Source organism: Salvelinus namaycush, chromosome 29 (genome assembly GCF_016432855.1).
Source record: "Salvelinus namaycush isolate Seneca chromosome 29, SaNama_1.0, whole genome shotgun sequence".
Taxonomy (NCBI): Eukaryota; Metazoa; Chordata; class Actinopteri; order Salmoniformes; family Salmonidae; genus Salvelinus; species Salvelinus namaycush.
Window position 1 is genome coordinate 1,166,484 of NC_052335.1, and position 26,563 is coordinate 1,193,046.

The window sequence follows — 26,563 nt, forward strand, 5'->3', positions numbered from 1 at the left end:
AGACATCTACTTTGTGCATGACACAAGTCATTTTTCCAACAATTGTTTACAGGCAGATTATTTCACTTATAATTCACTGTATCACAATTCCAGTGGGTCAGAAGTTTAAAAGCACAGTCAACTTAGTGTATGTAAACAGCTTGAAAAATTCCAGAAAGTGTCATGGCTTTAGAAGCTTCTGATAGGATAATTGACATCATTTGAGTCAATTGGAGGTGCACCTGTGGATGTATTTTATGGCCTACCTTCAAACTCAGTGCCTTTGCTTGACATCATGGGGAAAATCAAAAGAAATCAACCAAGACCTCAAAATAAAAATTGTAGACCTCCACAAGTCTGGTTCATCCTTGGGAGCAATTTCCAAACGCCTGAAGGTACCACGTTCACCTGTACAAACAATAGTACGCAAGTATAACACCATGGGACCACGTAGCCGTCATACAGCTCAGGAAGGAGACTCGTTCTGTCTCCTAGAGATGTTCGTACTTTGGTGCGAAAAGTTCAAATCAATCCCAGAACAGCAGCAAAGGCCCTTGTGAAGATGCAGGAGGAATCGCGTACAAAAGTATCTATATCGACATAACCTGAAAGGTCGCTCAGCAAGGAAGAAGCCACTGCTCCAAAACCGCCATAAAAAAGCCAGACTACGGTTTGCAACTGCACATGGGGACAAAGATTGTACTTTTTGGAGAAATGTCCTCTGGTCTGATGAAGCAAAAATAGAACTGTTTGGCCGTAATGATGTTTGGAGGAAAAGGGGGGAGGCTTGCAAGCCGAAGAACACCATCCCAACCGTGAAGCACGGGGGTGGCAGCATCATGTTGTGGGGGTGCTTTGCTGCAGGAGGGTCTGGTGCACTTCACAAAATAGATGGCATCATGAGGGAGGAAAATTTGGTGGATATATTGAAGCAACATCTCAAGACATCAGTCAGGAAGTTAAAGCTTGGTCGCAGATGGGTCTTCCAAATGGACAATAACCCCAAGCATACTTCCAAAGTTGTGGCAAAATGGCTTAAGGACAACAAAGTCAAGGTATTGGAATGGCCATCACAAAGCCCTGACCTCAATCCTATCGAACATTTGTGAGCAAAACTGAAAAAGTGTGTGCGAGCAAAGAGGTCCACAAACCTGATTTAGTTACACCAGCTCTGTCAGGAGGAATGGGCCAAAATTCACCCAACTTATTGTGGGAAGCTTGAGGGAAGGCTACCCAAAATGTTTGACCCAAGTTAAAGAATTAAGGCAATGCTAGCAAATACTGAGTGCATGTACATTTCTGACCCACTTTGAATGTGATGAAAGAAATAAAAGCTGAAATAAATAATTCTCTCTACTATTATTCTGACATTTCACATTCTTAAAATAATGTGGTGATCCTAACTGACCTAAAACAGGGCATTTTTACTTGGATTAAATGTCAGGAATTGTGAAAACTGAGTTTAAATGTATGTTAACTTTTACTGTGCATACAGAGATAATGATTCACACATACTCACCCACAGTGTATTAGTTGTATTTGGAGGGTTTACATCCTTTTTTAGTGATATCAGTATCATCCACACAATCCTGGAAAATATATTTTTCGTTATTTAAAAAAATGTATTCTCAATGTATGGCTGTCTCTTTTTGAAATGAGATGAACATTTTGCCTGTCAAGAAATTACTTGTCCATGGTCAAGTTTTCATACTTCTGTCATTTGGCTTTGAAGGTCAGATTTTCCATAAAGTTTATTAGGATTCTCTCTCTTTAGTAACAGTTCCCTTCTCACCATTAAATCCACACAAACCCCTCCCCGAAAAGACAAGTGTAGCCAAGTTGCGATTTCCTCGTGTCTTTATAACCACATCAAAAGATAAGGGGTATTCATTTTTCAGAATGTTTTCATTTGGAATATGTCAGCCTGAACCTTGTCTACCATTTTGTAATATTTGTTGACAAAGTAGTTGTACAGCTGCAGAGAGTGATTGGGAAAAGAGCAGGAGTCATTGTGGCGTCTGGATCGAAATGTTCTATTTCAATTCTAAGGAGGGAGCGACTCCGTACTATTCCCTCAAACTGCTCATTTTAAAGCTGCAGTACAGGTAAAATACATGCACAGATTTCATCATCTTTGGGATTGCCTTTAGAATAATCCAGATTCAATATTTGCTTGGTCAAACTCCAGTCTCGCTACAAGTTGACATACCTTGTAGTCTTTTCAAACACTCAGTGTAATGTATCGTGTCATGTGTATTGACTGACATAAGACTTGTGAGTGAGGTGATTCTTCACATTCTTGAGTTCCCTCCACCTGTAACCTAGATACAGTGCCAGTCTGTTGTAACCCAGGCAGGGTCAGTCTCTGGGAAGACAGTATGTCTCTCTTCAGGCAGCATAGTCTCCTACCCTGCCTCCTACAGACGCTAATCTGAGCTAAATGAGGCGTGCTCGGCCTGTCTGACAGCAATGCCCCCAGCTCCATTTACCCTTTTCTGCGGAAGATCCTGAGGACAATTTGAGGCTATTGTACTGAACAAAAATATAAACACACTATCCTTGAGCTGAAATAAAAGAGAGCATAAATTCCCCATATGCACTAAAAGCTTATTTCTCTCAAATGTTGTGCACAAATTAGTTTACATCCCTGTTAGTGAGCATTTCTCCTTTGCCTAGATAATCCATCCACCTGGCAGGTGTGGCATATAAAGAAGCTGATTAAAGAGCATGATCATTACACAGGTGTACCTTGTGCTGGGGACAGTAAAAGCCCACTCTAAAATGGCAGGTTTGTCACACAGCACATTGCCACAGATGTCTCAAGTTTTGAGGGAGCAATTGGCATGCAGACTGCAGGAATGTCCTCCCGAGCTGTTGGCAGAGAGTTCAATGTTAATTTCACGACCATAAGCCTCCAATGTCGTTTTAGAGATTTTGGCAGTATGTCCAACCGGCCTCATAACCGCAGATCTAGTGTGGCAACGCCAGCCCATGACCTCCACATCCGGCTTCACCTGAGGAATCTGCTGAGGAGTATTTCTGTCTGTAATAATGCCCTTTTGTGGGGGAAAACTCATTCTGATTGGCTGGGCCTGGCTCCCAAGTGGGTGGTCCTATGCCCAGTCATGTGAAATCCATATATTAGGGCCTAATTTATTTATTTCAATTGACTGATTTACTTCTGTAACACAGTAAAAATATGTGTTGCATGTCACGTTTATATTTTTGTTCAGTATAGTTTGGGCTGTGGTCTTACCTCCCTACCTCACTATTCAATGCCCGTGCCTTTGAGAAGAATTCTCCAGGAGAGAGTGCATGTCTCGGTCTCTGTTCAGGATGGTTTGGCTCAGGTCCAAGCCCAGATAAGGCCATGACCTCCAGCCAGACAGAACACAGCCACTTTGAAGCAGCTCTGACCGATGGACAGACCTCAAGGCCACAAGAGGCAATTACCTCACCATGTCTGAGGTCATATCAGGGAAGGGAACAGGGAGTGGTGATTCAACATCGTTGAAATGATAGGAGCTTGATAGGAGGAGAATAGATCTCACAAAACTTTACTTAAACCTCCGTAAAAGTATTGGGACTGACATACATTTGAGGGTATTTTCATCCATATCACGTGTGAACCGTTTAAAAATCACAGCACTTTTTGTATTATAGTCCCTCCATTTTAGCGGACCAAAAGTATTGGGACAAGTCCACTTATATGTTTATTAAAGTAGTCAAAAGTTTGGTATTTGAGGGCCTCCCGAGTTACGCGGTGGTCTAAGGCACTGCGTCACTACAGATCCTGGTTTGATCCCAGGCAGTATCGCAGCCGGCCGCAACCAGGAGACCCATGAGGCGGCGCACAATTTGCCCAGCATCGTCCGGGTTAGGGGACTGTTTGGCCGGCCAGGTTGGCCTAGCGACTCCTGTGGCGGGCCAGGTGCAATGCTTGCTGACATGGTCGCCAGGTGTACATTGTTTCCTCCGACACATTTGTGCGGCTGGCTTCCGGGTTGAGCGAGCATTGTCTCAAGAAGCAGTGCAGCATGGCGGGGTTGTGAGATGCACGGGAGTCCGTACGGGAGTTGCAGCGATGGGACAAGACTGTAACTACCAATTGGGGAGAAAAAAAATAGATTAAAAAATCAAATCAATATATTTAAAGTTTAGTTATTGGCACCACATTCCTAGCATGCAATGGTTACATCAAGCTTGAGACTTTACAAACTTGTTGGATGCAATTGCTGTTTGTTTTGGTTGTGTTTAAGATTATTTTATACCCAATAGAAATTCATGGTAAATAATATATTGTCATTTTGAAGTACTTTTATTGTAAATAAGAATATAAAATGTTTCCTAACACTTCTATATTAATGTGGATGCCACCATGATTATGGATAGTCCTGAATGAATCGTGACTAATGATGAGTGAGAAAGTTAGAAGCACAAATATCATACCTCTATACCTGTAACTTTTACTACTTCAATACACATAAGTGAATTACACCTCAAATTAAAGCTTACAGTCTGCACTTTAAGCTCATAGTCATTGTATCATTTCAAATCAAAATTGCTGGAGTAAAGAGCCAAAACAGCAACAAAATTGTCACTGTCCCAATACTTTTGGAGCTCGCTGTAAATATCCAAAGGCAAACATCCCACGGGATTTACGACTCCTTCGTTTCCCATCGTAGCTGGACTACATTTCACAGAGTCTCCCCTTCTCATTGGCCAGAGGCCTGTCCGTCAGTCAGTCAGTGCTCTCAAGGCCTCCACTCATTGTTGACCCAGCCCAGTGTATAGGCACTGCTGGCGTTCAGAAAGTTCTTGTGCAGGAAAAGGCGGGGTTTGGCTGGGTCGTTGTGGTAACGGAAGAGGCGGAAGTGAGCTCGCTCCAGCTCCTTCAGCAGGCTGAACCAATAGCGCACCACGGATGGGTCGTCCCCATCCACCTCAAACCCTGCCCAGTGGAGGTGGACTTCTAGTAGTAACTGACCCACTGAGCTCAGAACCCCTTCTAGAACCAGGTTCTCCAGAATCTTCCACTCCGCACTCTCCATGTCTACCTTCAGAACATCCACCTGGAACAGAGAGCGGGAGAAAGAGGGAAGATTTGAATTGCATACTCCTTGTGTCAATGATTTATTTACACTAGATGACTGGGGGGGGCTGTGTTTTGAGCCACTGTACCTCCATCTTGGCACTACCCCACCATTGTAAAAATGTTTTGGAAGTTATAGGAATTGATTTGTTTTTGCCACATTTCTTATATTACAGACACCTTATTGCATACTTTTAAATGATATAATGTGAGCTAAACATATTAATAATGTTACTGTCCCCACTACAACAAAATTACTTTAATGCATGTAACTTTGTCCTTGAAACATTTAAAGTGAAATACTGTAGAATTCCATTCATTCCTATAGACAGGTTGGTTGTTTAGCAACAAAACCAACTTGTGCCCAAATATGGGGCAAAACAGACAGGGTTGCATTAGATTGTTGACATGTAAACTATATTTCGTCGCCAATGTTTATTGAAAGCATAAATACATTTTCACAAATCAACACTTGTCGTTTCTCAAATACATTGATACAGTTGTTGGTTAGCTAGCTAACTAGTTTTAGCCATATTAGCATATACGTAACATCAGTCAAAACACCTCAAAATAAGACATGGTAAAAAGCATAAGATAAAACGAGCTGAAAGGAGCCACTTACGATTCCCCACATAGCAGTTTATTGGCATTGTTGCTAGTTAGCTGGCCATCCAGACTCACAACAACACACGGACCATCTATAGATGGGTTGGCTGACAACGTCACGAAAATGATGCGTGCGCATTGGTGGAAAAAGTACCCAATAGTCATACCTGAGTAAACGTAAAGATACCCTAATTGAAAATGACTCAAGTAAAAGTTAGTCACCCAGTAAAATACTAATCGAATAAAAGTCTAAAAGTATTTGGTTTTAAATATACTTATCAAAAGTAAATGTAATAGCTAAAATGTATTTCAGAATTAAAAGTAAAAATATGAATAATTTAAAATTCCCTATAAACCAGACGGCACAATGTGTTTTTTTTGTTTAGTTTTTCTTAGCCAGGGGCACACTCCAACATCATTTACAAATGAAGCATTTGTGATTACTGAGTTTGCCAGATCAGAGTCAGTAGAGGTGACCAGGGATGTTGATAAGTGTGTGAATTGGACCATTTTCCTGTCCTGCTAAGCATTCAAAATGTAACGGGTATTTTTGGGTGTCAGGGAAAATGTATTGATGGAAAAGTACATTATTTTCTTTAGGAATGTAATGAAATAATAGTAAAAGTTGTCCAAAATATAAATAGTAAATATAATATAAATAGTAAAGTAAACTACAGATACCCCCCAAAAAACGACGTAGTATTTTTACTTCAGTACTTTACACCACTGGTCAGAAGGCCGTGTGGCGTTATGATTATGAACGTCAGATAGCTAGCAATAATGACAAGAAGCTGTCATGTGGGGAGTCGTAGGTGGCTTGTTTCAGCTCGTATCTTGTTAATGATATGTCTTGTTGAGGTATTTTGACTCGTGTCATGTCTATATGGCAAAAATTCACTAGCTAACCAACAACTGTAACAATGTATTTGATAGACAACAAGTGCTCATTGTGCTAATGTATTTATATTTTCGATAAACATTTGGAGACTAAATATATTTGACATGTTCTCAACAATCGAAGGCAACCCCTTCTGTTTTGTCCCATAGTTGTGCATGCGTAGGTTTTGCTGGTAAATAACCAACCCGTCTATGGAGGACTGCTCCTACTGGGGAGTGCCAATATAGCCGACCGGTGACTTCAAAGCCTTTCAATGGCCATTACATACTGTAGCATCAGCAATACAGGGTTTATATACAGTGGCAAGAAAAAGTATGTGAACCCTTTGGAATTACCTAGATTTCTGCATAAATTGGTCATCAAATTTGATCTGATCTTCATCTTAGTTCATCTAACCATAGACAAACATAGTGTGCACCTGGATGTTCCACAGGTTTTGATAAGGAGACGAGAAGAGAGTACACGAGGAGGGTTGCAATTGAGATCCCAGAGAGAAAAAGTCAATCATGATATCTAGCAGTCAGTAGGTAGAGATAACATGGAGAGAGTGGAAAAGTACTCTCGATGGAGGCGAGGGGAAGTTGGTGCAAAGATTGAGAGGTTGAAAAAGAAATGTACTGTATCTGTCTGAGTTGAGGACGAGGAGAATATGAGGGGGTGTGGGGGGATTTCTGTGGTATAAGATGAGATGGGGAGGAAAATGTATTCATTTTAACAATGGCCTCAAGATATAATCATATGCATAGACTACTTTCAATGCACATCTATTAGGCATTGGGCTGCCATTTAAATGTTTTGGAATGTTTTTGATGTCAGGTTGACTCCTTGACCCATACTTTTTAAAAGCCCTATTAGTGAAAGCGCTTTCATCTCTTTGCTTTTGAAATTTTATTTAACCAATTCATTCTCTCCTTCCCCCTGTGTACTTTACTACCCCCTCATTGGCCGATTGCCAACATGGCATTGGTGACATCGACATTGGCAACTTGCAATGCTGCCAGTGATATATTTGTCAAATAGTTGACCCACACTCTCCACACACCAATCATATCTCTCTGATCTATCTTTCAGCACACTAATGTTACAGTGTAAGTGATGAGTGTCGGACCTGTCTCGACAGAAAAACACTTATTCTAAGGGCTACAGTCAATTGAACAACTGAACCTGGATGGCTCTCTGACATATTGCTCACTCTGTCTCTGGGTCTCCCAATGGGATACCATCCTTCCCCAAGGCAAATAACTATTTCTTAACTGAACAGATACTTCATACAATGAGAACTGCCCTAACCAACAGAGATGTTATGACCCACGCCCCTCCCCCCCTCCTTGCGACATGGTGTGTGTGTTTTTTTGGTTTTACTATCCTTGTAGGGAAAGAAGACCTCACAAGGATAGTAAAACAAGGAACATTTGAGGACATTTCGTCGATCCCAACAAGGAAAAAGGGCCATATGAAGGTGTTACAAATCCCATAATGGTTCTACACAAGAGATGCTTTTCTCAGGGTGTGTACTACTGACTAGCCCTACTTCCAATAACTGCATTCTATTTGACAGCTGTCTTCTCCCTGTTGTACCATCAACTGGCATACCAGGCAAAACCGAAGGACTTCACACACACATATCCCTCTCAAAGTCCCTAAACCCACTCCGCCAGCAGTACATCTGCTCTTCGCTTCCCCTGTATATGGGAAGTTGCAAGCCCTGGGAAGATGCCCGTTTTGCATGAACATCTCCATATGGTGGCAGAGCTCTGAAGAGTTCTCCGACTGCTCCGCTGTGCAGAATTAGAGGCACTAAACATTCCGCGCCTGGAGCTGGGAGGAGTGTGCGTGTGTCTGAGTGAGAGAGGAATAGAGATATGCGGACAGAATGTAACGACTTTCCTCTTCTGACGACGACGACGAGTAAGAGATATCGGACCAATTTGCAGCGTTGTAAGTGTCCATTTTAATATGTAAAACTGAACACTACAAAAATACAAAATAACAAAGTGAAAGAACAAACGAAAATCGAAACAGTCCCGTATGGTGCAAACACAGACACAGGAAACAACCACCCACAAAACACAATGAAAAACAGGCTACCTAAATATGACTCCCAATCAGAGACAACGACTGACACCTGCCTCTGATTGGGAACCATACTAGGCCAAACACATAGAAATATAACCATAGAACAAAACATAGAAAAACAACAGAATGCCCACCCCAACTCACGCCCTGACCAAACTAAAATAAAGACATAAAAAAAGGAACTAAGGTCAGAACGTGATAGTACCCCCACCCCCCAAAGGTGCGGACTCCGGCCGCAAAACCTGAACCTATAGGGGAGGGGCTGGGTGGGCATTTACCGCAGTGGCGGGCGGCTGGAGCGGGACGAGGACCCCACCATAGTCTCGGCCCACTTCTGTGAGACCCTAGTAAAGGGCACCACTGGACTGAGGGGCAGCTCCGGACAGGAGGGCGACTCTGGACAGACGGGCGGCTCAGGACAGACGGGCGGCTCGGGCGGTTCAGGACAGACGGGCGGCTCAGGACAGACGGGCGGCTCAGGACAGACGGGCGGCTCGGGCGGCTCAGGACATACGGGCGGCTCAGGACAGTCGGGCGGCTCAGGACAGACGGGCGGCTCAGGACAGACGGGCGGCTCATGACAGACGGGCGGCTCAGGACAGACGAGCGGCTCAGGACTGGAGGGAGTCTGGAGCGTCTGGACTGGAGGGACACACAGGAGACTTGGTTCTTAGAACAGGCACAGTACTCACCAGGCTGGAGAGATCTACTGGAGGCCTGGTCCTTGGAGGAGGCACAGGATAGACCGGTCCGTGGAGGCGCACTGCAGGTCTCGAACTAAGGGCCTGAACAACCCGTCCTGGCTGGATGTTGATTTTAGCCCGTCACTTGCGGGTCGCAGGCACAGGACGCACTGGGCTGTGCAGACCCACGGGAGACACAGTGCATAGGGCTGGTGCCATATAACACGGACCGAGGAGACGCACTGGAGACCAGATGCGCTGAGCCGGCTTCATTACTCCTGGCTCGATGCCAACTCTAGCCCGGCCGATACGAGGAGCTGCAATGTAGCGCACCGGGCTACGTATGCGCACTGGGGACACCGGGCTCTTCACAGCGTAACACGGTGCCTGCCCGGTCACTCTCTCTGCACGGTAAGCACAGGGAGTTGGCTCAGGTCTTCTACATGACTTTGCAAATCTCCCCGTGTGCCTCCCCCAATACATTTTTGGGGCTGCCTCTCGTCCCAGCCGCGCTGCCTCCTCATACCACCGCCGCTCAGCTTTCGCTGCCTCCAGCTCTGCCTTGGGGCGGCAATATTCCCCAGCTTGTGCCCAGGGTCCCTCGCCGTCCAGAATCTCCTCCCATGTCCATGAGTCCAGAGATTTCTGCTGCCCGATACCACGCTGCTTGGTCCTTGGTTGGTGGGTGGTTCTGTAACGACTTTCCTCTTCTTCTGACAAGGAGTAAGAGATATCGGACCAATTTGCAGCGTGGTAAGTGTCCATTTTAATATGTAAAACTGAACACTACAAAAATACAAAATAACAAAGTGAAAGAACAAAGAAAATCAAAACAGTCCCATATTGTGCAAACACAGACACAGGAAACAACCACCCACAAAACACAATGAAAAACAGGCTACCTAAATATGGCTCCCAATCAGAGACAACGACTGACACCTGCCTCTGATTGGGAACCATACTATTCCAAACACATAGAAATATAACCATAGAACAAAACATAGAAAAACAACAGAATGCCCACCCCAACTCACGCCCTGACCAAACTTAAAAAAAGGAACTAAGGTCAGAACGTGACACAGAAACTACTTTCACAGGGAGGATTGGAAGAAGGGCAATAACTGATGGATTTGGGGAGGGTGTGTGTGCTTGGTGATTTGGCCTAAATTGTGGTCTACTGAGGGGAGGGAGGTTCAGTGGTGCCGATGGGAGTGTGAGATGGAAGGAGCTGTTATTTAGTCCTTCAAAGAGGCTCTGCCCGAGTTTGCCTTCTCCCAAGGTCATCAGTCGCCTTGTCTTGTTCCTACCTGTGTGTCTTTAACACTATAGGTCTATAGCATTGCTATAAAGCCTGACAAGCAAGGCTAGAAGCTATGTAAACAATTGCTTTCTCCTATTCTCTCGTCAGGAGATATTGTTCTGGAGTGGCAGAACAGTATAGAAACAACTAAAAAAGATGTCTATCACCTACCCTGAGCTTGAGGTATGGTGGTGCCTTTTACCTTTGGGCCACACACTCAGTCCGGACCTTAAGTGCTGAAGCTATTTCCCTAACTGCAGAGAATATTCAAGTTGAGTCGGCCTTCCACTGAAATGAAAGCCCCTCAGTCATTAAACATCAGCATTCACAGTTTGTGTTCACCCCCAGCCAGGGGGACATTATGTCTCCATGACGATGAGTAATTGTTGATCAAAATGTCTGTCCATAAAGCTGCTTTCCGATTAGGGATACAAATATTTGTTGGTAGAATGGTTTAAAGCCATTGGGGTGACTAACACAAGATAACAAGTTTGGCCTGCATGATTTTTTGGATTGTATCAAAAAGAGATAAAGTATTTTGTGTTCTTTAATTAGTGGATGTGAGGTGCGGGGAGAAACGTCTGAAACAGGCCTCTCCAGAGACTATCTTAACGAGCAGACGTATAATTAAACATCAATGGGATCAGGAGAGAGAGAGGTACTGTTCAGCCGCTCTGAGCGTCCCTCAGTAACTGGTACAGGAACTATTCTGTTTCCAAACCTCCCTGGACTTACTGGTCCCAACTGGTCCCCAATTGTTCCCCACCGCTGGTCACAACTAACTGGTCCACAACTGGTCCCCACAACTGGTCCCCAACAACTGCATTTTAGCTAACTCTAACCAGGGTGAGGAAAGGCCTGCACTGTGGAGGAGATACAATGGAAGCCATGTTGCCGGCTGTGTCCCTTTAGTGACAGTGTGGATGTGAGACATTAGGAAGTGACCTGGTTGTCACAGCGTCTCTGTTTGTTGTTCTATTGACTATTATACAACGGGTGGGTCTAATCCTGAATGCTGATTGGTTAAAAGCGCATTCTAGCCGGGGTCTATTCCACAAGTTACCACCTTCTAAATCTGGCGTTAAAATGCCTATTTACTCTGTTCCATCTGACACCGCAATCCACTGTCTCATCAGCCCAGGCAGGGAAGTTATAAACTTGATCTCCACTATAAAAAGCATTATCTCACATTTCTTTTAGACTAACATTTCGTTTTCAACAGCGGAGATTTGTATAAACCTTACTGTCTGTCTCTCCGACATTTGCAACATTGTTTCAATATTCAAATTCGATCTCCAACTGTCCCATAGTGATGAACGCGTAGGGGTCGGGAGTCGGGACGAGAGAGAGAGGCAGGCAGCGTTTCTCAGCCAGGCTAAATCATGAATCAGCTGGCATCATTTTTATGGATATATACAGTTGAAGTCGGAAGTTTACATACACTTAGGTTGGAGTCATTAAAACTCGTTTTTCAACCACTCCACAAATTTCTTGTTAACAAACTATAGTTTTGGCAAGTCGGTTAGGACATCTACTTTGTGCATGACACAAGTAATTTTTCCAACAATTGTTTACAGACAGATTATTTCACTTATAATTCACTGTATCACAATTCCAGTGGGTCAGAAGTTTACATACACTAAGTTGACTGTGCCTTTAAACAGCTTGGAAAATTCTAGAAAATGATGTCATGGCTTTAGAAGCTTCTGATAGCCTAATTGACATCATTTGAGTCAATAGTACGCAAGTATAAACACCATGGGACCACGCAGCCATCATACCGCTCAGGAAGGAGACACGTTCTGTCTCCTAGAGATGAACGTACTTTGGTGCAAAACGTGCAAATCAATCCCAGAAGGACCTTGTGAAGATGCTGGAGGAAACAGGTATCTATATCCACAGTAAAACGAGTCCTATATCGACATAACCTGAAAGTTCGCTCAGCAAGGAAGAAGCCACTGCTCCAAAACCGCCATAAAAAAGCCAGACTACAGGTTGCAACTGCACATGGGGACAAAGATCGTACTTTCTGGAGAAGTGTCATCTGGTCTTATTAAACAAAAATATAACTATTTGGCCATAATGACCATTATGTTTGGAGGAAAAAGAGGGAGGCTTGCAAGCCGAAGAACACCATCTCAACCGTGAAGCACGGGGCTGGCAGCATCATGTTGTGGGGGTGCTTTGCTGCAGGAGGGACTGGTGCACTTCACAAAATAGATGGCATCATGAGGAGGAAAAATGATATGGATATATTGAAGCAACATCTCAAGACATCTGGTCTTCCAAATGGACAATGACCCCAAGCATACTTCCAAAGTTGTGGCAAAATGGCTTAAGGACCACAAAGTCAAGGTATTGGAGCGGCCATCACAAAGCCCTGACCTCAATCCTATAGAACATTTGTGGGCAGAACTGAAAAAGCGTGTGCAAGCAAGGAGGCCTACAAACCTGACTCAGTTACACCAGCTCTGTCAGGAGGAATGGGATAAAATTCACCCAACTTATTGTGGGAAGCTTGTGGAAGGCTACGTGAAAAGTTTGACCCAAGTTAAACAATTTAAAGGCAATGCTACCAAATACTAATTGATTGTATGTAAACTTCTGACCCACTGGGATTGTGATGAAAGAAATAAAAGCTGAAATAAATAATTCTCTCTACTATTATTCTGACATTTCACATTCTTAAAATAAAGTGGTCATCCTAACTGACCTAAAACAGGGAATTCTTACTAGGTTTAAATGTCATGAATTGTGGAAAAACTGAGTTTAAATGTATTTGGCTAAGGTGTTTGTAAACTTCCGACTTCAACTGTACAAAGAAATGTAAATTGAAAAAAGGTCAAACGAAACGAAGTGCAGTTAGTTTGTTATAAGTTATTTTGTTAGCTGTGTTATTGGCTAGCTCCTCTGGACAACAGTTTCCTAACGAGAGAGGACATTTTCTATGCCAGGCGACATGGTGCCTCATTAGCTCATTGTTAAATGTCACTAGAAAACAGCTTAAACAAATGCAGCTACTGTTGTTATTCTGTCTGCACTGTTTGACGTGACTGTGAGTTAGCCGTAGTTGGCTAGCTAGCAAGCAAGCAAGGGATTAGAACGTTGCCAGCCAGTATGGCAATGGAACATTTAGAACGAACGACTTTGTCTCGGGCCTAACAACACCCGTGCCAACATATCCTCCAAACACCGGCTTCTCTGGCATTATCACTTACATTTTACATTTACATTTTAGTCATTTAGCAGACGCTCTTATCCAGAGCGACTTACAGTAGAGTGCATACATTTTTTATTACATTTTTTTACATACTGAGACAAGGATATCCCTACCGGCCAAACCCTCCTTAACCCGGACGACGCTATGCCAATTGTGCGTCGCCCCACGGACCTCCCGGTTGCGGCCGGCTGCGACAGAGCCTGGGCGCGAACCCAGCCCAGCCTGGGCGCGAACCCAGAGACTCTGGTGGCGCAGCTAGCACTGCGATGCAGTGCCCTAGACCACTGCGCCACCCGGGAGTTGACCACTTAATTAGGTGAAAGCAAATCAATTTGCATGAGATCTGAAGGACTGCTGAAGTTGTGTTAATCCCCATGGAGACAGGCTCTGATGCTGACCAGAGTGGCATATGATTCATTTATGAGCTGTGTAATCAACGATAAAGAACACAAATGAATGCATATTCTGATCTTTAGAAGCGACTCATTAGTTCCCTGTGCTGTTCTTCTGACACAAAGCTGGAAGAAAGAAAAAAGGCAGGGAGAAGAAAGGCAGACAGTTGTTCCTTAAGCATGCTGTGTACTCACGTTAAAAGCCCATTATGGAGACGTGTGTGTCGCTTTGCATCTAAAGCAGGTACAGGGATCGGCTCTGTCCTTATCTCACACACATGCACACACACTCCAGAAAAAGGAATTAATGGCTGATGCCTCTAAGCATGGACTCGCTAATGCTAGGCGCCCGTGCGTGGCTTCTAGGCATTCTAGCTTGTATGGCTTCCTTATTTGGTAGCATTTCGTAGTGTGACTGATTTTACTAATTGCATTAGTACTGTACAAAGTTAGAGATGCGCTATTTGATAGATTCCCCCACTCCTCCTACCTCAGGCTTCCAGTGGGGAGACCTGAGGTCAACCTACCCCGCACCCCTCCCCATCTCGTACTTCTGAGTGGGAGACCTTCCCAGGCAGTAGCCTGCCTAGCTTACAAACTAGAATCAGAGCACCCACTCCCGACAAGGTTAATTGACTCACAGTCCCACACGGTGACATGATATCATTGACATGAAGTGCAAATGAGCGATAGAAAACCGATTATGTGCTGTTGCGTGCAGGCCCACGTGTGTGTGTGCAAGTGAGCATTCATGTGTGTGGGTGCGTGTTTGCAAGCGTGCATGAGTGTGTGTGTTTGTGTGTGGATGTCATTGACCTTGTATGCAGATCCATATCTGATAAGGCAGAACACAGATCTCTGGGGGACTCCAGTGAGTTAATATTCTGAATGATAATATTTAAAGGAGGAAAGCCATAACTATAAGCAAAGATTATGGATATACTGACAAGATACATGTCTCTCCGCCCTGACAATGGGAGTCATTGTCCACAAAGCGGCACGTCGGGCTGTCTAGCTCCCGCCTATCCCGTCTTTGGATTGGTGGATACATCTCATTGTTGTATTCCTTTTTTTGAATATTCGAGGAGGGTTGTTGACGTCAAACGCCTGTATTCAATGGAGAGAGATGCTATGCTACTAGCCTCATTCCATGAATATGCATAGCCATCTCGAGACAACTCTGATATAAAGTGTTTTTTCTCAACAACTTAAACATTACAAAACTTCCATTAGATGAAATAAACCTCACGTGGGCAAATAAGCCATTCATTTTTTTGTTGACAAAATTTGACACTTTCATTGACCTCCATACAAAAACTCCTTGCTTGGTGGACAAAACAATGACAAAATACCACCTGCTGGAGGGAGACTTCTCAGCCGAGTTGGGCCTCTATCTTCCTCTGAGTTTTCTGCCCTCCAGGGCAAGAGGAGACACTGGAGGAATGAATGATAAGGAGGTGTAGAGAGGAGCTGCTGCTGCAGTCAACCTGCAGCTTTATGTGATAAATAAGTTAATTCTTCCAGCTCATAGGGAGAGAAAATATACATTTTCATATAGCCTTTTTCGGCCGAGTTGAGGAAGATAAGGATATCTGGTTTGTTTTTATGGTGACTTTTAGAGTGTCTTTTGCATGTATTGTTTGTATTGGTCATGGATATGCCATAAAAGGCAGGTACTGCATATTGTGCACTGTGTAGGACGTTGGTTTGTGGAGTAAGTTGTCACTGTATTATGTACAGTACATATACTCTCACAATATAAGCCCATGCATGACTTATTCCTTAAATTTGATTCAGGACACATTTGCCCATTTGTCATTTCATTCACACCTCAACGTTTACAACCTTCTCCCTCTCTATGTGCCCCCTGACCTGTCTGTGTCCAAAATCGTTGAGGATGGTGGCCAGTTTCTTGATGTTGCCGTGCTGTCGCTGGGCGGGGATGGCTGGGTTGGGGTCCCTCCAGTCTACGGAGAGACGGTGGAGCCACATGTCTGACTCCTGTAGGTGGGCCTGCTTTAGGCTGGGGTCAAAGCAGTGTACCTCACAGCCCACCCTGGCCAGAGAGCGCTCCAGGGTTTTATCCTCCACACCCAACCTATGGGAGGGAGGGAGATAAAAAAAAAAGGTGGAGAGGGAGAGAGAAGTTATATAAATCATATTTTATGGATGGATGGATACAGATATAATTATATATTGTATAAGGACTTTTGGGGAATAGTTTGTATAGCTGCTGAAGCTGAAAATAACTGCTCACTTCAGCAGTTCAGTGAATAATTCAATGTAAGGCTGAAAGTATGGGAGGTTATGAGCAGAAAGATGTTTGATTTCTTCCTCCCACTGCACACAGACATCAATTTAACGGCTATTCCAAGATGGTGCAATGTAATTTCATTGATACGACGTGGAAACAATGTTGATTCCAACCAGTGTGTGCCCAGTGGGTTGCTTGTTTTCAAGACTGACAAAAGCTCATGTTTCACCCCCTCTCTCTTTCTCTCTCTCTCTTTTCCCCCTCTCTCATTTTCTCTGTCCACCTTTTCTTCTCTTCCCACTCTTTTCCTCTTTCACTGAAAGCTCCTTGTCGTTTGTAAATCTATGCAGGCAGACCAGACCTCTCTCTCTCTCTCGCTTTCTCTTTCAGTCTCTGTCTCTGTAGCTGGGTGTGTTTGTGATGTGACTTGCTGTATCTCTACACGGTAATTGCAGCTCGGGGAGTATCTCTGAAAGTTAATTTCTCACGGATGAGCTACTCTGGTTCCCTCATAGACAACCATGCATTGAGGAGGGAGATGCAGGGGTGAGATGAGAGAGAGGGAAGGGAAGACAGAGGAAGGGAATGCTCCAGACATCTCTGTTACCCTCTCTGCTAAATGATTCAGTTAACACAACCACTAATGGTATCATAGCAGGCCCTACCAGGACAGTGTCTCATGCCTCGCTACCGTTTTAGTCAAATGATACTTCAGATGACAGTGCTTGCTGTTTTACATGAGAGGATGTGGGAGGAGCAACTGTGGTATAAGGCGGGACAAACGCCTCCGTTCTGTACATTACTCTCGTCCCGCTGCATCATCCGTTATTTCCAAGGTAATGTACAGAACGTCGCCGTTTATCCCTTACACATTCCAACATTCTATTCAAACAGTGCAGTCAACCCACAGCCATACACCGGTTGAATTCAGTAGATGATAGGACAGATGAGTTGTAAATGCAACAAGTACTGATATTGTATCATATAACAGCACTCTCAGCTTTCCAAGAAAACAAAAATTGAGACATTCATGGTCTGTTCACATATATTTTAGAGGCTATTTATACAGATTTTTTTTTTAAATAAAACCCGTATTTATGATTATTTAATAATCATTTAATCATAATAATCATATTTAATAATTCTATTCACAATATTTCAATTTCTGATATATCCCATGCCTTTGTTTTATGTTCCTGCATAAGTAAAATCATGATTATGCCACTACTGCCATTCATTCCAATTAGACTGGTTTGGATTTCTCCCTGACCAATATGGCTGCCATTTTCACCCCATTCTGGAACTTCGAGGGTTTATCTCATACCCCCTCTAGTAATTTAATAGAATCTCTATGGATACATGTTTCAAAATTGCCCTTTGTAGTATAGTACTGTAAATACAGTACCGTACACTGTTTTCACATTAGGCCGTATACTTGCACTAGCCATTAAAATTGACTGAACATCACATTTCGATCATTTCTGTCCCATGTGTGATCGAAGGTGTGATCATTTGAAGCCATCTTTCACAATGTAATCAAATGAAAGCAATTAAAGAAACAATGTTTAGCAGGCACTAGTTTGCATCAAGCCTGTCTTGACCATTTGGCCATAGGTTCTCATCGGAATTATATTGTTCACGCACCTGGGGAAAAGCCCTTTGGCATGGCGAATCCAAGCCTGACATACAGTACCAGTCAAATGTTTGGACACATCTACTCATTCAAAAATGTGCAAAGCTGTCATCAAGGCAAATGGTGGCTACTTTGAAGAATCTCAAATATACAATATATTTTCATTTGTTTAACACTTTTTTGGTTACTACATGATTCCATATGTGTTATTTCATAGTTTTGATGTCTTCACTATCATTCTACATTTCTATTGTAGAAAATAGTAAAAATAAAGAAAAACCCTTGAGTGATTAGGTTTGTCCAAACTTTTGACTAGTACTGTAGGTCTGGATTGAAATCAATCCATGCCTCATCCATGGCCTCATCCAAACATCTTCCACCTGTATTGCAATCGTGTATTGTATTTTACAGTATTGTATTTATGTATTGTAGTGGTCCTGTACGTAGCTCAGTTCATAGGAGCGCTGGTGTTATATACCAAAATATGTAGACTGTAAATGGCATATATTACAGTACTCTATTGGCCAATGTAATTTTAGTAAACATAGGATGCATTTCTTTCTTGTTTTGGACTGGATTATTTGCATATAGGTATTGTAATGCATTGTATTGATATTGATTTACTGCACTGAAGGAGCTAGAAACACAAGCATTTCGCTGCACCTGCTTTAACATCTGCTTATCTGTGTACGCGACCAATACACTTTGATTCGATTTGTTACGTAATAGTCAACATCATAGTAGTACATTCGAGTATATATCATACTTTTTATGTTTCTACTTTACAGACATACATTTTCATTATGTACTTCTCAAAATCTGTACTAGACAAAACACTTTATATGTCAAATCTTTAGCTTTGCTAAACATTTAATCGATCATCAATTAAGAGCAGTCGGATTAAGTAACAATACAATTTATTTTAACAAAAGAGAAGAGAATCATATCAAAAAAAAAAAAAAAAAAAAAAAAAAAAAGGAATGTGGGCATTGCATTGTGAAAGGCAATTACTGTACTTTATATGAACAGTGGTGGAAAGAATACCCAATTGTCATACTTGAGTAAAAGTAAAGATACCTTAATAGAAAATAACTTAAGTAAAAGTGAAAGTTAACCAGTAAAATACTACTTGAGTAAATGTCTGAAAGTATTTGGCTTTAAATATACTTATGTATCAAAAATAAAAGTATGAATCATTTTTCATTCCTTATATTAAGCAAATGTATGGATTGCCAGCAGACCACTACAACACTCAGACATAATTTACAAACTAAACATTCGTGTTTAGTGAGTCCGCTAGATCAGAGGCAGTAGGGATGACCAGGGATGTTCTCTTGATAAGTAGGTGAACTGGACCATTTTCCTGTGCTGCTAAGCATTCAAAATGTAACAAATACTTTTGGGTGTCAGGGAAAATGTATGGAGTAAAAAGTACATGATTTTCTTTAAGAATGTAGTGAAGTTAAAGTTTAAAAAAAAGTTAAATAATAAAATATAAAGTAAAGATACCCCAAAAAACAACATAACTAGTACTTTAAAGTATTTTCAGCTAAGTACTTTACACCACTGTATATGAACATTTATTGCAATGTGAAACATGTATTTATCGATTAAACACTGATTACGTTTAGTGAAAAAGTGACTATGATTTTGTGTGTTATAAACTCTTAATAAAATATAATTTGTAAAATCCAAATAACTTCACAGATCTTCATTGTAAAGGGTTCAAACACTGTTTCCCATGCTTGTTCAATGAACCATAAACAATTAATGAACATGCACCTGTGGAACGTCGTTAAGACACTAACAGCTTACAGACGGTAGGCAATTAAGGTCACAGTTATGAAAACGTAGGATACTAAAGAGGCCTTTCTACTGACTCTGAAAAACACCAAAAGAAAGATGCCCAGGGTCCCTGCTCATCTACGTGAACGTGCCTTAGGCATGCTGCAAGGAGGCATGAGGACTGCAGATGTGGCCAGGGCAATAAATTGCAATGTCCGTACTGTGAGATGCCTAAGACAACGCTACAGGGAGACAGGATGGACAGCTGATCGTCCTCGCAGTGGCAGACCACGTGTAACGACACCTGTACAGGATCGGTATATCCGAACATCACACCTGCGAGACAGGTACAGGATGGCAACAACAACTGCCCGAGTTACACCAGGAACACACAATCCCTCAATCAGTGCTCAGACTGTCCGCAATAGGCTGAGAGAGGCTGGACTGAGGGCTTGTAGGCCTGTTGTAAGGCAGGTCCTCACCAGACATCACCGGCAACAACGTCGCCTATGGGCACAAACCCACTGTCGCTGGACCAGACAGGACTGGCAAAAGTGCTCTTCACTGACGAGTCGCGGTTTTGTCTCACCAGGGGTGAGGGTTACACCGAGGCCTGTACTCTGGAGCGGGATCGATTTGGAGGTGGAGGGTCCGTCATGGTCTGGTGCGGTGTGTCACAGCATCATCAGACTAAGCTTGTTGTCTGCTCGTTCTGTGCGTGATTTCCTGCAAGACAGTAATGTCAGTGTTCTGCCATGACCAGCGAAGAGCCCGGATCCCATTGAGCAGTCTGGGACCTGTTGAATCGGAGGGTGAGGGCTAGGGCCATTCCCCCCAGAAATGTCCGGGAACTTGCAGGTGCCTTGGTTGAAGAATGGGGTAACATCTCACAGCAAGAACTGGCAAATCTGGTGCAGTCCATGAGGAGGAAATGCACTGCAGTACTTAATGCAGCTGGTGGCCACACCAGATACTGACTTTTGATTTTGACCCCCCCTTTTGTTCAGGGACACATTATTCCATTTCTGTTAGTCACATGTCTGTGGAACTTGTTCAGTTTATGTCTCAGTTGTTGAATCTTGTTATGTTCATACAAATATTTACACATGTTAAGTTTGCTGAAAATAAACGCAGTTGACAGTGAGAGGATGTTTCTTTTTTTGCTGAATTTACTTAGTCAATTGAAAATGTGCTTAGAGTTTTGAAACAGCTGCCTTTTTGATTAACTGTTTTGAGTTATGTACTAAGAGTTGTGAAAATGTATCACATACTTGTAAAAATTGCACCAAAGCGATAAAAAAAGTTAACATACAGTATATAGTTTGATAACTGCTGAGCACTGTAAAATTCTATATTTTTACTTCATAAATGTATTAATTTGACATCAATTTATGTTGGAAGGTAAAACCAAATCGGCCATCTCCATCAGCCAGTGTGGTTCAATAGGACAAAGTTGAAAGAGTCACTTTATGTGCTACCATTTAGAATTGTGTAGTGTAGTGTACAATGCACTGCTGAAATACCTTGGTTGTATAACAATATATTCCATCTCATTATCTGAATTTCATTGACACACTGTAAACTGATGAATTTCAAGCAGAGAGACATGCAATACTTTGTTAGTTGACAAATCATGTAGAAAAGGTGATCATTTTTTGCAATAACCCGATTTCTGATGATTTGTCCTACGTATGTACTGTATAAAGAAACTGTAAGACTGACATATTTCTCAACATGCTCATAACCTGCCATTGGATACAAATTATTAGTAAGAAAAATTGTGTGTGAAGTTATAGTCAAATACTCTGGTAAATGTTATTTACCATATACTATTCTTTCCATTCAGCGCTTCAAAAATAACACTTTTGAAATGTGATAATCTTGTATTTGCTATTGGAATAAATGGTAGTTAAAATGACTAAATGGTGAGTCTATAATTACATGATGTATTAGTGACTAAACTAAATGTTCTCATGGTATTTCACTGAAAACGTAGTAGATGTGTGTGTCACGACCTGATCGGTTTCACCTGTCCTTGTGATTGTCTCCACACCCCTCCAGGTGTCGCCCATCTTCCCCCAGAAGTTATGCTGGATTGACAGCATGGCCAATGTTGAATGTTTATCCTTTAAAACTTTGAAAAGAGACCCTTAAACCCAGACTTGGACCACACACCCAATCCACTGAATAGCAGTTAGCCACTGATTCCTTTCAAACCACTCATTGTTGAATTTGCGATTTCCAACTTGTTGTGTAATGTTTATGTCCAATGGCCGATGAGCACCAATACATTTTATCTATAATTTCTCTTCATATGACAAGGATTGAAAAGGGTTTGCCAGTAGATTGTTGTCATGATTCAAGATGATGACTGCTAGCTTGCTAGCTAAGATTTTGAAAGTATGGTGTTGACATGATCAGTCCAATCAAAGCTACAGCAGATATATCGTATTTGATGTCATTTTATCTGTGGCCAATGACCTTGAGCCTTCTTGGATGGGCAGCTGTAATGTAACTCTATGGCGGCACCCAAGGGGCTAGAATTTCCAAGCTCTCCCCGTAGATTTTGAGGTGATGTAGTGTCCCCATGAGTGACAGACCACTGAGCCAATCACAGCGCAACTAGAGAACATTACCAACCCCTATGCTCCGTATTTTCCGCTGGACGCCCTACCTCCACAGAAAGCATTGAGCTAGGCTGTAACACCTGCATTTTAGAGTTTCCTCACTCAAGAAAGCAAAAGAGACCATGTTTGTATGCAGCTTTATTCAAGAATTTTTTATACATTGTTTGCAAACTGATATGTGACACGTATTAATTCCAAAATAACATGCAAAACAGGCAACAACAACAAAAAAACAGGTGGGGCTCAAAACAGGGCTCTGCCCCACCTGCCCTGAATGACGGGTCCACACTGGCTTGCCGTTCCAAATAAAGTGGAATATTTTTTGCTCGTGTAATTTAGAAAACAAGTCGTTAGGTTAGGCAGGGCAATAAGTAAATAGGTAAACTGGGATATGACTAAATAATTAATCAGAGTGATTTTTCGACAAATAGACAGGTGTTGTTCTTTCCATGGTAACTTTCTATTAAAATGTATTGTAATGAGATATTTGATTTATTTCGGGATATGAATACCGAGTTTGTGCACTTTATGTAAAAAGTAATGTAAAAGTTGTATTTTTTTGTGATCAAATATGTAATATGGTGCACTTATCATAATTCTGTTTTAGTCCAGAGAGGTTAGAGGTTTGCATATTTCCTTTGCCTTTCGAGTGAATTGTAGTTGCCTACCATGAATGTATTTGTTAGCGACAAAGACATTGTTGTTGCTTTCAATAGCTTTCAGTCCTGTAGCCTTCACCAAGTGAGTGTCTAAGTGAATATGTTTTCTTTCAAATGAAACTCTTTATGACAATACATTACAGTAAATCATAAGGCATTTCTTTGACGGCCTAGTTACACCCTCACTCTAGGGATGTTTTGTTTGATACCAGAGAGCCGAGGCATGCGTCCAAATGCCTGTGCATCACTTTTTCAGAAATACGTCATCAATGATGTCCGAAGCTTCGCTTGTCGCATGCTTTTTCTAACCGTGTGTCGCAAAATGCCAGATCCCAGTAGTTATATATGTGTCGTGTCAAAGGTTACGTGAACAACTATGATCAAGGAACAATCCAGCTTTCACACAGCTCTGGGCCCTAGTTATGTATTATTCCATGATCAGGTAGTCAGGAAAAACCATGGTGCTTAATGATGTCTCCCCCCACAGTGTTGTAGTGTTGGTGTGAGTGATGAGGATGGGGATATACTCCTGTTTATCTAGCTCTGCTATCACAACAGTCCATCAAACTAATGTGGCAGAGAAAACCAACACACAGATCATTAGATCAATACAGACAGCTGAAGTTTGTGCGGGGACTTTTATGGCGTACTTTGACCTGAGAGGGCAATACTATATGTAACATTGTGAAAAGTGAGGAGAAATGAGTGTGCTTATCAGTCACCAATAGGAAATCTGTTTCTCAAAACCAGTTCATTTGACCCTTGACCCTGCTGTCAACAGGGGTAATCCCTAAACCTCTATTCCTGCCCCTCTCACCTCTTCGCTCCTTCTCAGAGTCCACCGACTGCCTACCCTGCTGCTGCCAGCACACTTGTGGTGTCTCTTAACACTCAAATGAATAGGCCATCCAGGGGCTTAATCTCTTCAACCCTACATCCCACCACTGCCAAGCCCAGCCAGCCCAGCTCAGCCCTGGGCATACAGCAAGGGCACAGCTTCTCCTGGAAGGTCAAATACATTTATACCCTGCAAAATAGCATCCAGATTACATGACACAGAGATATGATTTTTTTATTTATTTAACCAGGCAAGTCAGAACAAATTCTTATTTACAATGATGGTCTACCAGGGAACTGTGGGTTAACTGCCTTGTACAGGGGCAGAACAACAGATTTTTACCTTGTCAGCTCGGGGATTCGATCTAGCAACCTTTCGGTTACTAGTCTAATGCTCTAACCACTAGGCTGCCTGCTGCCCTAGTGATGTTTTGAGCCAGGCTGTTTCTGTTTCTCTGTGTTTTTCTCTCTCTGTGTGTGCGTGTGTGCGTGTGTGCGTGCGTGCGTGCGTGCGTGCGTGCGTGCGTGCGTGCGTGCGTGCGTGCGTGCGTGCGTGCGTGCGTGCGTGCGTGCGTGCGCTCACCCCAGAGAGTAGACCCGGCAGTGTTTGGTGTGTATCCGTTGTGCCAGGCTGTACTTGCTGTCCAGACACACTGCCCAGGGCCCCTTTGGCCCTTCCTGACCCTCTGGGGAAGGGGGGGCACAAGACACCTGTAGGAGAGACACAGGGATCATCAGTAAACTTGTCCCCAAAAATGTCATTAAAAAAAAAGTATTATTATTATTATATATTTGTTATTGTATTCTGCATTGTTGGGAAGATTAAGTAAGCATTTCACTGTTAGTTTACACCTGTTGTTTATGAAGCATATGTCAATTAAAATTAGATTTGATCGTTATCATTCGCTATTGTTATCATTTTTTTTTTTTTTTTTTTTTTTTTTTTTTTTAATTTTTTTTTCTTATTTTTTTTTTTTTTCTTAGTAATACGCTATTGTTATCATTGTAATTGTAATAATCATCAACATCACATATTGTATAGTGTATACCATAGTTACCCCTGCCCCTGTCAGATCACATATTCACCACACCCACACACACATATATATTCATATTTCAACATGTTTTTCTTTCTCATCGAGTAGCACCCTCTCCATTTCTTCTCCTCTGCCCCTCGCCTTCCTTTCCTTTTGGTTTCAGTGAAGGAGAAAAAATGTGATTTAGTGTAAACAAATGCGTCCTCCATCCTTGACATGATTCTCCATCTCACACTGAGGGAAAGGGCACCTTAATCTTGCCTTAATGCTCAAGGATTCCATTGACTCCATGTTGCAGTTCAACGTTTCTGTTTATTTTTTCATTTACATGTTCTATATACTGTAAAGTTAATGTACTAACTGAAACTACATGCAAAATCAATAGATTCATTAATAGCTAGAGTTGAAAGCGCACACTGCCAAGTTTCTCTTGTCAGCAGAAGAGAGTGAGAACGAGAGGAAGTGAGGAAGAGAGGAGGAGCGAAGAATAGGGAGTGGATGCGAGAAGGAGAGGGAGATATCTGCCCTTCCAGGCCCCTATCTCTCTCTACTGCAGCCACCATTGGCGATAACAACACCAAGACTAACAGAACCAGTTGGCTTACACTGGCTGGTCTTAGTCTGTGGGGAGTAGGTATTTCTTTGTTTGGGACGGGGTGTATGTGTATATTAGAGAGAGACGGCAAACTCCAATGGTGTGAAGAGCTGTGTGTGAGCCAAAGGCATCATTGATAGAGTGTATGTGTGTGCATGCGTGGAGGCATTTGTGCATGCATACATACGTGTGTTGTGCATGCATTCATGCATGTGTGCGTCCTGAATGTTTGTCCTGAATGTGTGTTTGGAGTGTGTGTGGGAGGTGTTGCAACAGGATTTATGACTGTTTTCTGTCTGATTGCTTTAGCTCTTCTATCTGCTCCAGAGACTGTCTGAACTGGACTGGACCAGCCGGTAATTGACAGCGACAGACTGATTATTTGTTCTAATCGCCATGTCTTTCCCCATAGAGACCACAGCCCAGACAGAGACTGGTCATAAATCCTTCTCTTTCTGAACCACCATGTTAGCCCAACCTGAACCAGGGGCCGGTTGCACCAGTTGGTGGGTCGTGACTCTATGTCCAACGTAAAATGTGCTCTACTTTGCTGACGTTTATGAATTCTTCCCCATGCCACGAATGGAAAGTGGACAAAGCCTAGAATCCCTAGAGGGTTATTACGCTTTGTGATGTCATACATCTTTGGAATTGATGGATTCCGACTGCTTAAATTTTTAGAAGAAAAGCATTTGTCAATAGAGATGAATAGGAGGACCTCAATGCTTTTATCCTGTCCGAACAGAACTTTTGGCATGAAAAGAAGGCAGAAGGCAATAGGAGGCATGACCAAGTCAAGAGCTGTGACTTATTGTGAGCGAATAACAGTCACACTTGGAGCCTTGGGGACTTCTGTCAAGCACTCTGCAACAATGACATTGTAAAAAAAA

General features: G+C 42.5%; 1 protein-coding gene across 1 annotated transcript in view; it reads right to left on the bottom strand.

The window, feature by feature from the left end:
- Positions 1–4,199: 4,199 nt before the first annotated feature.
- The window catches only part of LOC120023919 (methyltransferase-like protein 24), a 92,687-nt gene continuing 70,323 nt past the window's right edge, over positions 4,200–26,563 (bottom strand). The window contains exons 4-6 of the mRNA XM_038968022.1: positions 24,625–24,715; positions 16,119–16,344; positions 4,200–5,051 (exon numbers count right to left, since the gene is read on the bottom strand). Coding sequence (XP_038823950.1) covers positions 4,734–5,051; positions 16,119–16,344; positions 24,625–24,715 — 635 coding nt within the window. The 3' untranslated portion in view covers positions 4,200–4,733. The remainder of the gene's footprint in view (positions 5,052–16,118; positions 16,345–24,624; positions 24,716–26,563) is intronic.